General features: G+C 43.7%; 1 protein-coding gene across 1 annotated transcript in view; it reads left to right on the top strand.

Annotated features, from left to right (window-relative positions):
• The window catches only part of cUnh8orf34 (chromosome Un C8orf34 homolog), a gene marked incomplete at both ends in the record, with an annotated part of 268,122 nt that extends 255,140 nt beyond the window's left edge, over window positions 1–12,982 (top strand). Inside the window, 5 exon segments of the mRNA XM_084325912.1 lie at window positions 1–459; window positions 3,270–3,293; window positions 3,296–3,374; window positions 11,715–11,753; window positions 12,891–12,982. The exon segment at window positions 1–459 is cut by the window's left edge and continues 23 nt beyond it. Of these exon segments, the coding sequence (XP_084182038.1) occupies window positions 1–459; window positions 3,270–3,293; window positions 3,296–3,374; window positions 11,715–11,753; window positions 12,891–12,982 (693 nt within the window).
• Window positions 12,983–14,592: the final 1,610 nt, after the last annotated feature.

Below are 14,592 nucleotides of genomic sequence, written 5' to 3'. Positions count from 1 at the left end.
TTGGCGGAAGCGGGGAAGATGACCACCAGCAGAAGCAGTTCTCACAGCAGCCTCCACCTCTCCAGCCCGCTGACCCCCGGCTACCACCGGACTCTGCCCACCAACCTGCCCCTCCCCAGCCAGCTGTCCAGGCCCCAGTCCCCGGCCGGCGGCCTCCTCCCCCTGCTCAGCCCCAAGCCCACCTCCCTGGTCATGGGACGGACTCAGTCTCCCAGCAACCCCGGCGGTAGCAGGACTCAGACCCCCAGGACCCCGAGCAGACCCCTGACCCCGAACAGTTTGCTGACGTCGTCGGCGCGCTCTACGGCGACCCCCCACGGGGGTCAAACCTTCAGGAGGTCACGGAGCCGCCCGGTGACCCCCACATGTCAGCCCCCCCACCCCCGGGCCCTGCTCACCCCCCCTGGGCTGAGCACCACGGACAGCCTGGGGGCCAGCCTCCGAGCCTACCTGTCTGAGGTGAGGGTTTAACAATAATAATCTCCCTTTCCTCTCCGCCTGCCAACTGTTAAGCAAACAAGTCAGAATTTGGCAGATGTTTTTTTTCCCCTTTCAAATAATCATTTGTGTAATTAGTATTATTAGTTCGTAATCGTAAAATATGTACCAAATACAAGCGGGCAGTATGAAATGTAGGGTGTAATGACCATAAACCTCATGGGTCATGGGTTTGAAAACCACCCCCCGGTTTATTGTAATGTGTGAGCGTGGTGGTGAGATTGAATGTGGTGGTTGTGAAAATAGGCTCTGTGCCCAAATAGGTTTGGCAATAGAACATGAGAGACCATGTGTACAGACAGAGAGAGAGAGAGAGAGAGAGAGAGAGAGAGAGAGAGAGAGAGAGAGAGAGAGAGAGAGAGAGAGAGAGAGAGAGAGAGAGAGAGAGAGAGAGAGAGTGCAAGCGCACACACATATCATGTGGTGTTCTTGGGAGAATAATAGCAGGCCATACATTAGGTTTGTCTATGGAAAAACGTGTCTGGCTTAGAAGGTGAATTTTCAATGGGATTTCTCTCTCAAGTTCCTTTTCATGGTCTGCTTCACAGCAGCACTTAAATACGAAACCCCCCTTTTTTTTAGGTTTTATTAATGGCGGGCATGGAATTCCGCGAACCCCCCGCCCCCCCCCCCCCCCCCCCCCCCGCCTCTCCTGTACTCCTTTGACACGTTACATTGGTTGACGCCTAATCATCAAAAACACCAGAGCGCTGATTCCGATTTGATTGGGACCACCTGGTCCGAGTGTACAAGTCCTGGGCAAACTAAGAAAAAAAAGAGGTCTGAACCTGAATCTACAGGAAAGGAGGGATGTAGTAAAGAGGGCCGGCTTCCTCTCTCTTCCTCTTCCCGTGTGACGCATGAACTCATCTCTCTCTTGATGTTTCCTCCTCCTCCTCCTCCTCCTCCTCCTCCTCCTCCTCCTCCTCCTCCTCCTTCTCCTCCCGGAGACCTCCATCACCTCTTTACTGCTTCCAAAAAATAAGAACACGTTTAAGAGCTCTTCGCTGGGAACGCGGGGCGTTTATTTATTAGAGTTTGGCCGATGATGATTATCCTCAGAGGTGTGCTTTCTTTGTCTTTTTTCTTTTTTTTTTAAACAAAATAAAATCTGCCGTAGAGCTATAATGTGTTCGTTTGCCAATGCTCTGTCTTTGGGTGTGGATCACAGAGGAGTTCACCGAGGAGTCAGGGTTCGCACAAGGTCCTTGAATGTGCTTAAAGTGCTTGATTTTTTACCAAAAAAATTCAAGGCCTGGAATTCCTTGAAAACAGCCAATTTTTTGTGCTTAAAAAGTCCTTGAAATTAAAATCAACCATTCGCATTGAATGTTTTGTTCATCCATGATAAAAAATTTCTGAATCAAGAAATATATATTTTTTGTGTTCTGTTTTAATCAAATCTGACGAGTCGCTGTCTCACACGCTCCAACTGCTTTTCCTCATTTCTTCTTAGCATGTGATGCTCTACTGTAGCTCGCTCTAGCTGGCAAGCAGGCCAAAAAGATGCTTAAAAAACAGCATTTAAAAGTTAATTGTATCCTCCGAGTGACATCCTTGAAAATGAAAAATTGTCATTGGAAAAGTACTTAAAAGTCCTTGAATTTCATTTTGCAATGTCTGTGGGAACCCTGAGGTTCACAGAGGAGTTATCCGCACGTTTGTCGTTTCTTGACACTCATGGGCCAGTTCACCTGTCCTCGTAATACCATTATGGTTCTCCTCCTCCTCCTCCCACTAACTGGAGCAATGGAGAATTTGTTTTTGTTTTTTTAAGACACTTTGAAATGAGTTTAGTTTTTGATTTTGCGTTTGAACATTCCAGAATCTAAAGTTGCTAAATTACATCTTGCAGCTGGAGAGAATATATATTTCCAGATGTTATTCTTTCATTCTGCACGAGGTTTGGAAAGAGGGCTTGTATATATATCTAGATGGATGAACAGACGCATAAGTAAACAGACAGACTGATGAACATAGGTTTCTTTTTTTCCTAACCTGCTCTTTCCTCTCCTTTCACCTCTTCTCTCTGTTATGAACCCAGAGAGTGACTTGACCCTGTAATCTCTCCTCTCCTCTCCTCTCCTCTCCTCTCCTCTCCTCTCCTCTCCTCTCCTCTCCTCTCCTCTCCTCTCCTCTCCTCTCCTCTCCTCTCCTCTCCTCTCCTCTCCTCTCCTCTCCACCCCTCCTCTCCTCTCCTCTCCCACCCTCTCATTCCTCTCTTCTTTCCTCTCCTTCCCTCTCCTCACTTCTTCTCTCCTCTCTCATCTCCTCTCCGTTCCTCTCCTCTCACCTCTCTTCTCTACTCCCTCCTCTCCTCCCCTCCCCTCCTCTCCCATCCTCTCATTCCTCTCTTCTTTCCTTTCCTCACTTCTTCTCCTCTCTCTCCTCTCCTCTCTCCCCTCCTCTCTCTCCTCTCCTCACCTCTCTCTCTGCTCTCCTCACCTCTCCTCTCCCTTCCTCTCCTCTCTCTCCTCTCCTCACCCTTCTCCTCTCCTCACCTCTCTCCTCTCCTCTCCTCTCTCCTCCTCACCCCTCTCCTCTCCTCTCCTCTCCTCTATTCTCCTCTCCTCTCCTCTCCTCTCCTCTCCTCTCCTCTCCTCTCCTCTCCTCTCCTCTTCTCTCCTCTCCTCTCCTCTCCTCTCCTCTCCTCTCCTCTCCTCTCCTCTCGCTCCTCTCCTCTCCTCTCCTCTCCTCTCCTCTCCTCTCCTCTCCTCTCCTCTCCTCTCCTCTCCTCTCCTCTCCTCTCCTCTCCTCTCCTCTCCTCTCAGGATGAGTTCTACCAGCAGCTCCAGGCCTCCAGGCCATCAGACAGCCGTGGCACGTTCCCAGCGACACAGAGAATGACCTCCTGGAGCCCCCTGAGCAGGACAAGAGTGAGTGTGTCCCGCCTTAGGTCTCCTCTCCTTTTCCTCTCTTTTCTTTCTCATTCTTTCCTCATCACACTCCCTGTTCATCATCTCCCTTCCTTCCACTCTCGTTCCGTGTGTTCTGTTCCTCGGCGGAACAAAAGTTCACAGTTCAGCTCTTTCTCAAAGCCTTTCATTTGAGTCAATATGCTGGTAATCCGTGGCCACAGGCCTGGACACTGACGTCCTAATGGCATTAGCTTCCCACAGCCGTTTCCTTTGTACGTTGTAAAAAGTTCATTAAATGTCACCGCTCAAATATGACTGACTAATCAGCTCAAACAGCAGTCCGTCTGTTAAAAAAAATACGGATTTACGCACGATTTCCCGCAAAATTCTGAAATAAAGGACCATTATATTTTTTTTAAACAGGAAATTATCCATATTCCACAGTCTGTGATATCTGGTGAGGTTGGGAGGTTGAATTTGATGTTGTCTTAAGATTTCATTCGCAGGCGTCATTTAATAGATTTATCTATCTTATTAATCTTCGATGGACATGAGTGGCTCTCGACTGTAAGTAATAAATCCTAATAATATCAGAATATTGGCCTCGTCACAGTACGATGCCCTGGCTTCCAAACGGGACATCATTACATCAGACCTCCCTTGGCGTTTCTACTCCGTAAATCAGACGGATGGGTTCACTAATAAGGACCGGTCTTCACTGGGTTGCCAAGACCAAGACTAAAGAATATCTTTTCAATTCACTGAGGTCTACTATCAAAGCATCAAATTTACACTCTCTTAAAAATGTATGGTGAGAATAGAGCCCTGGAATGAAATGCGCACTTAGTTCTCTTTTCTTCCGCCTGGCCGCCTGTAACCATTGGTAACCTCTTTAGGGGGGAAATACTGAATTCCTATGCAGTGGTAGAGCAGGTAAAATGTCAGACAACCATTCATTCATTACATTTATACATCACTTTTCTAGACACTCAAAGCGCTCTCCACAATGTAGGGTGGAAATTGCCTCCTTCACCACCACTGGTAGCACCCAACCGTGGGCTACGCAGACTCAATGGCAACCATACACTGGCACCAGGCACACATCACACTACACAATGGCTGAACGGCTCAGGAGACAGGGATTGATATCAGCCAATTAAGGGGAAGGGATGATTAGGTGGCCTTGATGTCAGAGAGTCCTGATTGGGAATTTGGCCAGGAACGTCGGGGAACCCCCTACTCTTTACGATAGGCGTCCTGGGTTCTTTAACAACCGAGATTCAGTCAGGACCAGGAAAATGTCCGACAACTATCATGTCACTGTTCCACTATGACATGTTATCAATAAAATGTTTGTTGATATCTTATATCAGTGCATAGCGACCATTGTTAGGCACATAGCAACGGTTGCCTCTTCCAACATGGAGGGAAAATGGGCGTTCTAAACATTCTGTTGAAAGGCCTCTATAGGGAGGTGTAGTCTGACGTCGCTTTGGACCGCCCGCAAGGTCCACCCATATAGGGATTTATCATTGGGAAAATGGATTATCAGCTATTGTAACAATTCTGCCTTATGGAAATTGAAAAGCTTTCCATTTTTGCACAAAATGAGTTCCCTTCTATCACTAACATTATTGTTTAAGCATTTTTGGTTGAAATAAAATTAGGCGATTAATATTTTCATGTTGAGCTATAGATTGTGGATGAATATGCACAGAAAGGTACACCATGCAAATGTTAATGCTTTATTTGTTTTAAACGAGATGATTTAGAAATGGGCAATGGGGAAATACATTGCGTTGGACAGAGGGTGGAACACGAAAAACGGCAGTGATGTAACCACTACACCTCCCTATTCTGTATCTACCTAAGACGGGATGAGAGTCTAATTCAGTGAACCTCTGTTGTACTTCTGTTTTCATTCCTTCCCTTGCTGCTCATACTAAAGACATTTTAGCCTGTAATTAATTTACGCATCAAACAAAAAAAAGAAAACTATTTATGTCATTTTTGTCAGAACACAAATGTTCTCAAATTAATGGAGCAATATTTTCTCAGTAAACAAAAAACCCGTAGCTTCGGGCTACGCACACATGAAATCAAGTGCATGTGGGAATTAGAGGGCCAACTTTTATGGACCTCATGAAACAGGAACTCCAGTCAAACAAAAACATTAACCAGTGAAAATGTGGGCCGTGTGGGACTAGTTCCTCATGACAGCGGTTGTTTGGCCAACATGTAATATTTGGCAAAAAGGAGTGCATAAACGTTGCTAATAGCCCCGTGGGGGGGGGAGCGCTGCTTTGGGGCTTGGCAATGGCAGTGTTTAGCAAGGATGTGAGACACACACACACCTACACACACACACACACTGGATTAGAGGTGGCTGAGACACAGAGGGAAACGCAGACAGAAAAAGAGAGACCCAACGGCCACAAGACGTGATGAAGCACTTGTTGGCATAAGAGAAGCCTCCCGGGGTCTCATCGCTGTGTGTGTGGTGTGTGTGTGTGTGTGTGTGTGTGTGTGTGTGTGTGTGTGTGTGTGTGTGTGTGTGTGTGTGTGTGTGTGTGTGTGTGTGTGTGTGTGTGTGTGTGTGTGTGTGTGTGTGTGTGTGTGTGTGTGTGTGTGTGTGTGTGTGTGTGTGTGTGTGTGTGTGTGTGTGTGTGTGTGTGTGTGTGTGTGTGTGTGTGTGTGTGTGTGTGTGTGTGTGTGTGTGTGTGTGTGTGTGTGTGTGTGTGTGTGTGTGTGTGTGTGTGTGTGTGTGTGTGTGTGTGTGTGTGTGTGTGTGTGTGTGTGTGTGTGTGTGTGTGTGTGTGTGTGTGTGTGTGTGTGTGTGTGTGTGTGTGTGTGTGTGTGTGTGTGTGTGTGTGTGTGTGTGTGTGTGTGTGTGTGTGTGTGTGTGTGTGTGTGTGTGTGTGTGTGTGTGTGTGTGTGTGTGTGTGTGTGCGTGTGTGCGTGCGTGCGTGCGTGCGTGTGTGCGTGTGTGCGTGTGTGTCCTTGTTTTACTATCCTTGTTGGGACCAAATATCCCTCCATGTGATGAAAGCTATATTTTATTTGTTTGTCCTTTGTGACAGAGGTGGGATCAAGTCATTGTTTTGCAAGTCTCACGTCTTTACACTCAAGTCTCACGTCTTTACACTCAAGTCTCACGTCATTGTTTTGCAAGTCTCACGTCTTTACACTCAAGTCTCAGGTCTTTACACTCAAGTCTCACGTCTTTACATTCAAGTCTCACGTCTTTACAGTAGATTCAAGTCTCACGTCTTTAGATTCAAGTCTCACGTCTTTAGATTCAAGTCTCACGTCTTTACACTCAAGTCTCACGTCTTTACATTCAAGTCTCACGTCTTTAGATTCAAGTCTCACGTCTTTAGATTCAAGTCTCAGGTCTTTACACTCAAGTCTCACATCTTTAGATTCAAGTCTCAGGTCTTTACACTCAAGTCTCAGGTCTTTAGATTCAAGTCTCACGTCTTTACACTCAAGTCTCACGTCTTTACACTCAAGTCTCACGTCTTTAGATTCAAGTCTCACGTCTTTACACTCAAGTCTCACGTCTTTACACTCAAGTCTCAGGTCTTTACACTCAAGTCTCACGTCTTTACACTCAAGTCTCAGGTCTTTACACTCAAGTCTCACGTCTTTACACTCAAGTCTCACGTCTTTACACTCAAGTCTCAGGTCTTTACACTCAAGTCTCACGTCTTTACATTCAAGTCTCAGGTCTTTACACTCAAGTCTCACGTCTTTACACTCAAGTCTCACGTCTTTACACTCAAGTCTCAGGTCTTTACACTCAAGTCTCACGTCTTTACACTCAAGTCTCACGTCTTTACACTCAAGTCTCACGTCTTTACACTCAAGTCTCACGTCTTTAGATTCAAGTCTCACGTCTTTACACTCAAGTCTCAGGTCTTTACACTCAAGTCTCAGGTCTTTACACTCAAGTCTCACGTCTTTACACTCAAGTCTCACGTCTTTACACTCAAGTCTCACGTCTTTAGATTCAAGTCTCGCGTCTTTACACTCAAGTCTCAGGTCTTTACACTCAAGTCTCACGTCTTTACACTCAAGTCTCACGTCTTTACACTCAAGTCTCACGTCTTTACATTCAAGTCTCACGTCTTTAGATTCAAGTCTCAGGTCTTTACACTCAAGTCTCACGTCTTTACATTCAAGTCTCACGTCTTTACATTCAAGTCTCACGTCTTTAGATTCAAGTCTCACGTCTTTACATTCAAGTCTCACGTCTTTAGATTCAAGTCTCAGGTCTTTACACTCAAGTCTCACGTCTTTACATTCAAGTCTCACGTCTTTAGATTCAAGTCTCAGGTCTTTACACTCAAGTCTCACGTCTTTACATTCAAGTCTCACGTCTTTAGATTCAAGTCTCAGGTCTTTACACTCAAGTCTCACGTCTTTACACTCAAGTCTCACGTCTTTACACTCAAGTCTCACGTCTTTACACTCAAGTCTCACGTCTTTACACTCAAGTCTCACGTCTTTAGATTCAAGTCTCACGTCTTTACACTCAAGTCTCACGTCTTTAGATTCAAGTCTCAGGTCTTTAGATTCAAGTCTCACGTCTTTACACTCAAGTCTCACGTCTTTAGATTCAAGTCTCACGTCTTTACACTCAAGTCTCGCGTCTTTACACTCAAGTCTCACGTCTTTAGATTCAAGTCTCACGTCTTTACACTCAAGTCTCACGTCTTTAGATTCAAGTCTCAGGTCTTTAGATTCAAGTCTCACGTCTTTACACTCAAGTCTCACGTCTTTAGATTCAAGTCTCACGTCTTTACACTCAAGTCTCGCGTCTTTACACTCAATTCCCAAGTTTCAAGTCTTTACACTCAAGTCCTGAGTAAGTCTCATGTCTCTACTTTACAAGTCCCAAGACAAGCGAGTCTCAAGCTAGTCACAAGTCTCAAACTTTGGGTTTCAAGTCCTAATGCGCTCTTTACAAATGTAATGCCATTTCAAAATGTTAAAGCCAACAGAGTAATAGTTAGTAGTGGAACTGTAATCGGGGAGCTCAAGTTGATTGGCTTCACACTTTTTATGGCATCATTTTTTGACAGACTCGACTCGAGTTGCAAGTCTTTTATGATTTTGTTGAGTTGAGTCTGAAGACACGTGACTTGAGTCCACACCAAGGCCTTGTGGGGACCCCCCCCCCCTCTCTCTCAATACCACTGAGTACATGTGTCTGAGCCAAGTCTACGGCGAGAGCTAAATAATGCAAAAACGACCCATAGCTATTTCCTGTTATTCCAGAGACTTCCACAGTGTGGTAACCACCACACATATCCCAAAACATAAAAAAAAAAGATGTCGCTCCTTTTTCTCACTCTTAACCCCTCTGCTTAGTCTAAGACTTTAAAGGTAGAATCTGTAATGCAGTCAAACAGCGACTTCTAGGGAAAAGAGCCCCGCTTGGTATTGCACTTTGTGTATTTTGACATGTGGGTTGAAGTTTAGTAACTTTTTAAAGTGTGAATTTCTCCAGACCTCTCTTGGTAGAGTCTGAGGTGTGTGGCCAGCAATAGCAACCCCTTCCCTATCCCCAATCAACCCCAACCCCCATCAGACCAAAATTGGAAACAGAGTGCAATACCAAGCGTGGCTCTTTTGCCTATAATGTAGGTTGCTATTTGACAGCATTACAGATTCTTTAATCCTTTCACTACCACACTACAGAAGGTTAACCCTTTCACTACCACAGTGGTGTGGTAGTGAAAGGGTTAACCTGCTGTAGTGTGGCTGTGAAAGGGTCAACCCTTTGACATGTGGCAGTGAAAGGGTTAACCTTCTGTGTTGTCGCAGTGAAAGGGTTAACCCTTTGGTAGTGTGGCAGTAAAAGGGTTAAAGGTTTGAGTCAGTACAGTACTCAATACACCTGCCAAGCTGTCCCCACAGGAGTAAATATGAGAAAAGATTAATAAGATAGATTTCATTTAAAAGGCAATTGAGATTCCGCATTTTCCTCCTAGTTACACATACATTACATATTACAAGGTTGGGAAAGTTCACTTTCTACATGAACTAGTTCAGTTCACAGTTCACACATTTTTTAATGAACTAGTTCAGTTCATAGTTCATAATTCAAAACTTTTAACTAAAGTTCATGGTTTCAAAAATGAACTAATTTATAGTTTATAGTTCTTTTTTCAATACGTTGCTGCAAGCTATATTTTGTCAAATGTATTGCCACAACCCATATAGAACCACAGACAGCAATCAGAATACTGGCATTTCCATAACGCTTTGCTGCCGCCCATTCAGTCCACACTAGTAGCAGCTGCAGCTTTCATCTCTACAGTATATTTTCAAAAACATGAGGAAAAACATGCTGCTTGAATGGTCTTTATTAATTATAATAATCTAAATATACTTAAAGTACCAAGAGGGAAAGTAGTCATTGTGCAAACATATAACATATAAAACATGTGCCGACATAACTCTGTACTAACACAACACGAGGTAGGAACCAGGCTGAGGTATGAAACTAAGGTTGTACCTCAAAGTTCAATATTCAAAGTGCAAAACATTTACTGATTTACTGATACGCCGTCGCCGTGTAGAGTCTGACTCTGAGCGACTGCTGCTGCTATACTACCCGGTTCCGCGGTTCCACATTGTTCTTGTTGTGAGGAGTCTGATGACGTATATTTTTGTGCGACAGCCAGGGGTGACAGGCAGGGTACGCGTCACAGGCAGCTTGCCAGATTGGGTGGTTTTCCGCATTATTTTGAAGCCTGTTTACAGTGTGTTTTAACTGGGTTTTCGGCTGAAAGGCATATGAAATCTGGCACACTTACAGGGCTGAGAATGAACGCACTTGGATTTGGACAATGGGTATCGGATCGGTATTGGCCGATACCCAAACCCAGGTATCGGTATCGGGACTGAAAAAGTCGGATCGGTGCATCCGTACATCACTGCATATTACATACGTACACTCCCCGACACATGCATCCTTCAGAGAGATCATAGTGGACGCTTTCCCGCAGCACACTGCAGCGTAGGGGTGGGAATCACCAGAGGCCTCGCGATACGATACTATCATGATACTTGAGTCACGATACGTTAGTATTGCGATACTAAATATATTGCGATATGCTGAGTATTGCGATATTAATTTTGCGATATATTGCGATTTATTACCTTTTTTTAACTGCAAAGTAAAACTTTGTCAACATGTTTTATCTAATAAAATAAAGTTCAGTCTGTTCATCTCACTTCAATAATTTTTATTGCAGAACATGGTATTTTCTCAAGCAGACAGATGTAAACACTATAATCTGTGTTGCATGTACCTGACAAACTGAACTGTTATTTGTACTACAGTCGTATTCCAACCTAACTGGATGCACATGTGTGTGTGTGTGTGTGTGCGTGTGTGTGTGTGTGTGTGTGTGTGTGTGTGTGTGTGTGTGTGTGTGTGTGTGTGTGTGTGTGTGTGTGTGTGTGTGTGTGTGTGTGTGTGTGTGTGTGTGTGTGTGTGTGTGTGTGTGTGTGTGTGTGTGTGTGTGTGTGTGTGTGTGTGTGTGTGTGTGCGTGCGTGCGTGCGTGCGTGCGTGGGTGTGTGTGTGGACTACTGTACTATTACAGGTATTGAAATGAACAATGCAACTTCCTTATAAAAAAATACACATTTAATTTATTTTATAAATAAATAATTAAATATCGATACTTGGCATCCCTGTATCGATACAGTATAGCCACGCAAAGTATCGCGATACTACTACATATCGATATTTCCCCCCACCGTATGTTCACTGGTACGGTGTGGAGAGGAGACATAACCATGACATTAGACCTGCATGGTATGGACAAAAAATATGTAATACTTGAATACGAATTGAATACTTCAGTATTAATTCTGAATATGCTACAGCTTGTGCTACAGATGGTCTTCTTTGACCTTGAGAAAGAGAAAGAAAAATGCAAATATTTACTCTTGAGGGAAATACAATGTTAATACAATATTTCCTCCGTTTACAAACAGTATAATGGAGGATTTCCTCCAATGTGTTACTTTAAGCCATGGATTCAGTTTAGCACCAGAATACCATGTTTACCATTATGAGAACATTTTCCATTCACATAAATTCAGGAAAATAGGAGACATAAATAATTGTGCATTCCTATGTGGCACATGACATTTAAATACCACACAATGCTCTGTGGACTGACAAAAGGTTTCTCTCTCTCTCTCTCTCTCTCTCTCTCTCTCTCTCTCTCTCTCTCTCTCTCTCTCTCTCTCTCTCTCTCTCTCTCTCTCTCTCTCTCTCTCTCTCTCTCTCTCTCTCTCTCTCTCTCTCCCCCTCTGTCCTAACTCACTTCTAGGTGGAGTGCGAGATGCCAACAAGAGATCTGTGTTTTCAGGTGAGAATCCTGATCCGGTTGCAAAACTAAAAGAGCTGGATTAACCATGTGACACAGTGTCTGGATTAACCATGTGACACAGTGTCTGGATTAACCATGTGACACAGTGTCTGGATTAACCATGTGACACAGTGTCTGGATTAACCATGTGATGCAGTGTCTGGATTAACCATGTGACACAGTGTCTGGATTAACCATGTGACACAGTGTCTGGATTAACCATGTGATGCAGTGTCTGGATTAACCATGTGACACAGTGTCTGGATTAACCATGTGACACAGTGTCTGGATTAACCATGTGATGCAGTGTCTGGATTAACCATGTGATGCAGTGTCTGGATTAACCATGTGACACAGTGTCTGGATTAACCATGTGATACAGTGTCTGGATTAACCATGTGACACATTGTCTGGATTAACCATGTGATGCAGTGTCTGGATTAACCATGTGACACAGTGTCTGGATTAACCATGTGACACAGTGTCTGGATTAACCATATGACGCAGTGTCTGGATTAACCATGTGATACAGTGTCTGGATTAACCATGTGACACAGTGTCTGGATTAACCATGTGACACAGTGTCTGGATTAACCATGTGATACAGTGTCTGGATTAACCATGTGACACAGTGTCTGGATTAACCATGTGATACAGTGTCTGGATTAACCATGTGATACAGTGTCTGGATTAACCATGTGATAGTACAGTGTACTGTTGTGATTTAGATCTGTGGTTCTCAGTCGTCATGGGGATTGATACATACTTGGCTGCCGACCCTCGTCTCTGCAGATTGTTGTTAGATAAAGATTCACTCCAGAATTCCACAACTGTCTATTATTATTATTATTATTATTATTATTATTATTATTATTATTATTATTATTATTATTATTATTATTATTATTATTATTATTATTATTATTATTATTATTATTATTATTATTATTATTATTATTATTATTATTATTATTATTATTATTATTATTATTATTATTATTATTATTATTATTATTATTATTATTATTTATTAACTGTCTATATTGTAGACAGGGTGATAACAGGGTGGTTTGAGAGAATAAAACATACGACCAGAATAATGTCTCTTGGGAATGATCTCATTGGGTTAACTTGTAGTAAATGACATCTCATCTGGGGACCTCATGGGACCCTCTAAACTTCTAAAGGACCCGGGGGGAGGCCTCAGACCCCATGTTGAGAGCCATTGATCTAGATCCCCATGATCCACTATAGCTCACGCATGCTTCTAATTAGTCTGTGTGTATATGGCAGTGAGACAAATGTTTTTTTTTTTTTTTTTTAAAGCACATGCCTATTTGACAGGAGCCTCAATGTCTGTCAGTGACCTAATTTGTACAGTCACTGCGCTGTTACCACGGTAACCACCAATGGGCGACACAGAGGCCCTAGTTTTATAGACCAATCAATTAGCTCTCGTGGTCTGAGCGTAAGACGTAGCAGCTCCGACATGTGATCGGTGGAGAGCGGCCGCACTGTGGGGGAACCCCCCCCCCGTTGCCCAGTTCCATTAAGTCACTCCAGAGTGGCGGGTTTACACAGCGACAGACAGCGTCAACTCACAGCGTCAAAGGAGGAGGAGGCGGAGGGGAGAGTCTGTATGGGTTTGTGGTCGTCTGCGGCGCTGCCTTCTTGTGGGCCTGGAGCTTTGCCCGCAGTTCCCAGTGTCAGGGTGCCAGTCTGGAGGCTGATCTGAGGCTAGAGCCACCGACCGCTTGGCTATCAGCGAGGGCCCCGGGGTGTTGCCGTGCCAACCAAACACAAAGCCCTACTGCCGAATTCACCCCCCCCCCCTACCCCCAATCACTCGTCCGTCAGGATTCGTGGCGTGAAATACGGCCCCTGGAAACCTCCGCCCGGCAACACCAGACCTAATTCTTTACACCTTGTGTTTATCTTTTGACATGTTTGAATATTAATGGCCTGTTTTATAGTAATTACCCCAGTTATTATAGTGGTTTGAATGTGCCTGATTCTCTGGTTTCCAGGAGACTGATGTTTTTTGTCTTTGCGTGTCGTTTTTCACAGGGCTATAGTGAGGAAGACCAGAGACACTGATCCAATCAAACGATTATGCAAACCACTGGACATTTTGAATGATGTGTACAGAGACCATTATTTTTCTAAATTGAATGATGAAAAAAATAAAAGAGATTGATTGTATACTTTTTACACAGATGCCGATATTTCATAGACAATGTAGCCCTCGGAAACTGTATGAAATATAACAATTATTTTAGTTTGCTTTTTAGCATGCTATGTAATCTCCTTCTGGGGTCCAGGGGGCGTGAAAAAAAAGATGCATTTTGTTGTTGCCAAACCCCTTTTTCTACTGTATGTGTAATGCATTATTAACTTTGTGAGGGTAGCACACACTATGTCTAGAAACAATTTCTCGATATGCACTGTCCAATCGTAGCATTTCTGAATTAGGAAATGATAGCTGAGGAAGGAATGTAAGGAATGCTAATTAAAACGATTTGTTTTTCATTACCTCACTAATTTTAGTTTGTGACCTCAGCTGTGTTTTATTTGTTCATTTTTTCATTTTTTTCATTAAACAACACATTTTGTCTTGTGGTTAACAAGGTTTCTACCGATGTCGTCATGCCATGACTGATAACGAAGCCTGTGAATTCAAAATCGACATAGATTGTCTTTATTTATGGCACAACAAAAAAGAAATACACTGGATGTCATGTTTTTTTTAAATGATTACAAGCGCTAAGAGCGACGACGTCACTTCTTCCACCGTGCTGTTTGGATGCACGATCTATCAACACGTTATAATCTTTTTATA

This window comes from Notolepis coatsorum (assembly GCF_963971535.1).
Source record: "Notolepis coatsorum genome assembly, chromosome: 12".
Taxonomy (NCBI): Eukaryota; Metazoa; Chordata; class Actinopteri; order Aulopiformes; family Paralepididae; genus Notolepis; species Notolepis coatsorum.
Note: the sequence above shows the minus strand (reverse complement) of the source record. Positions and strands in the feature narration are given on the sequence as shown.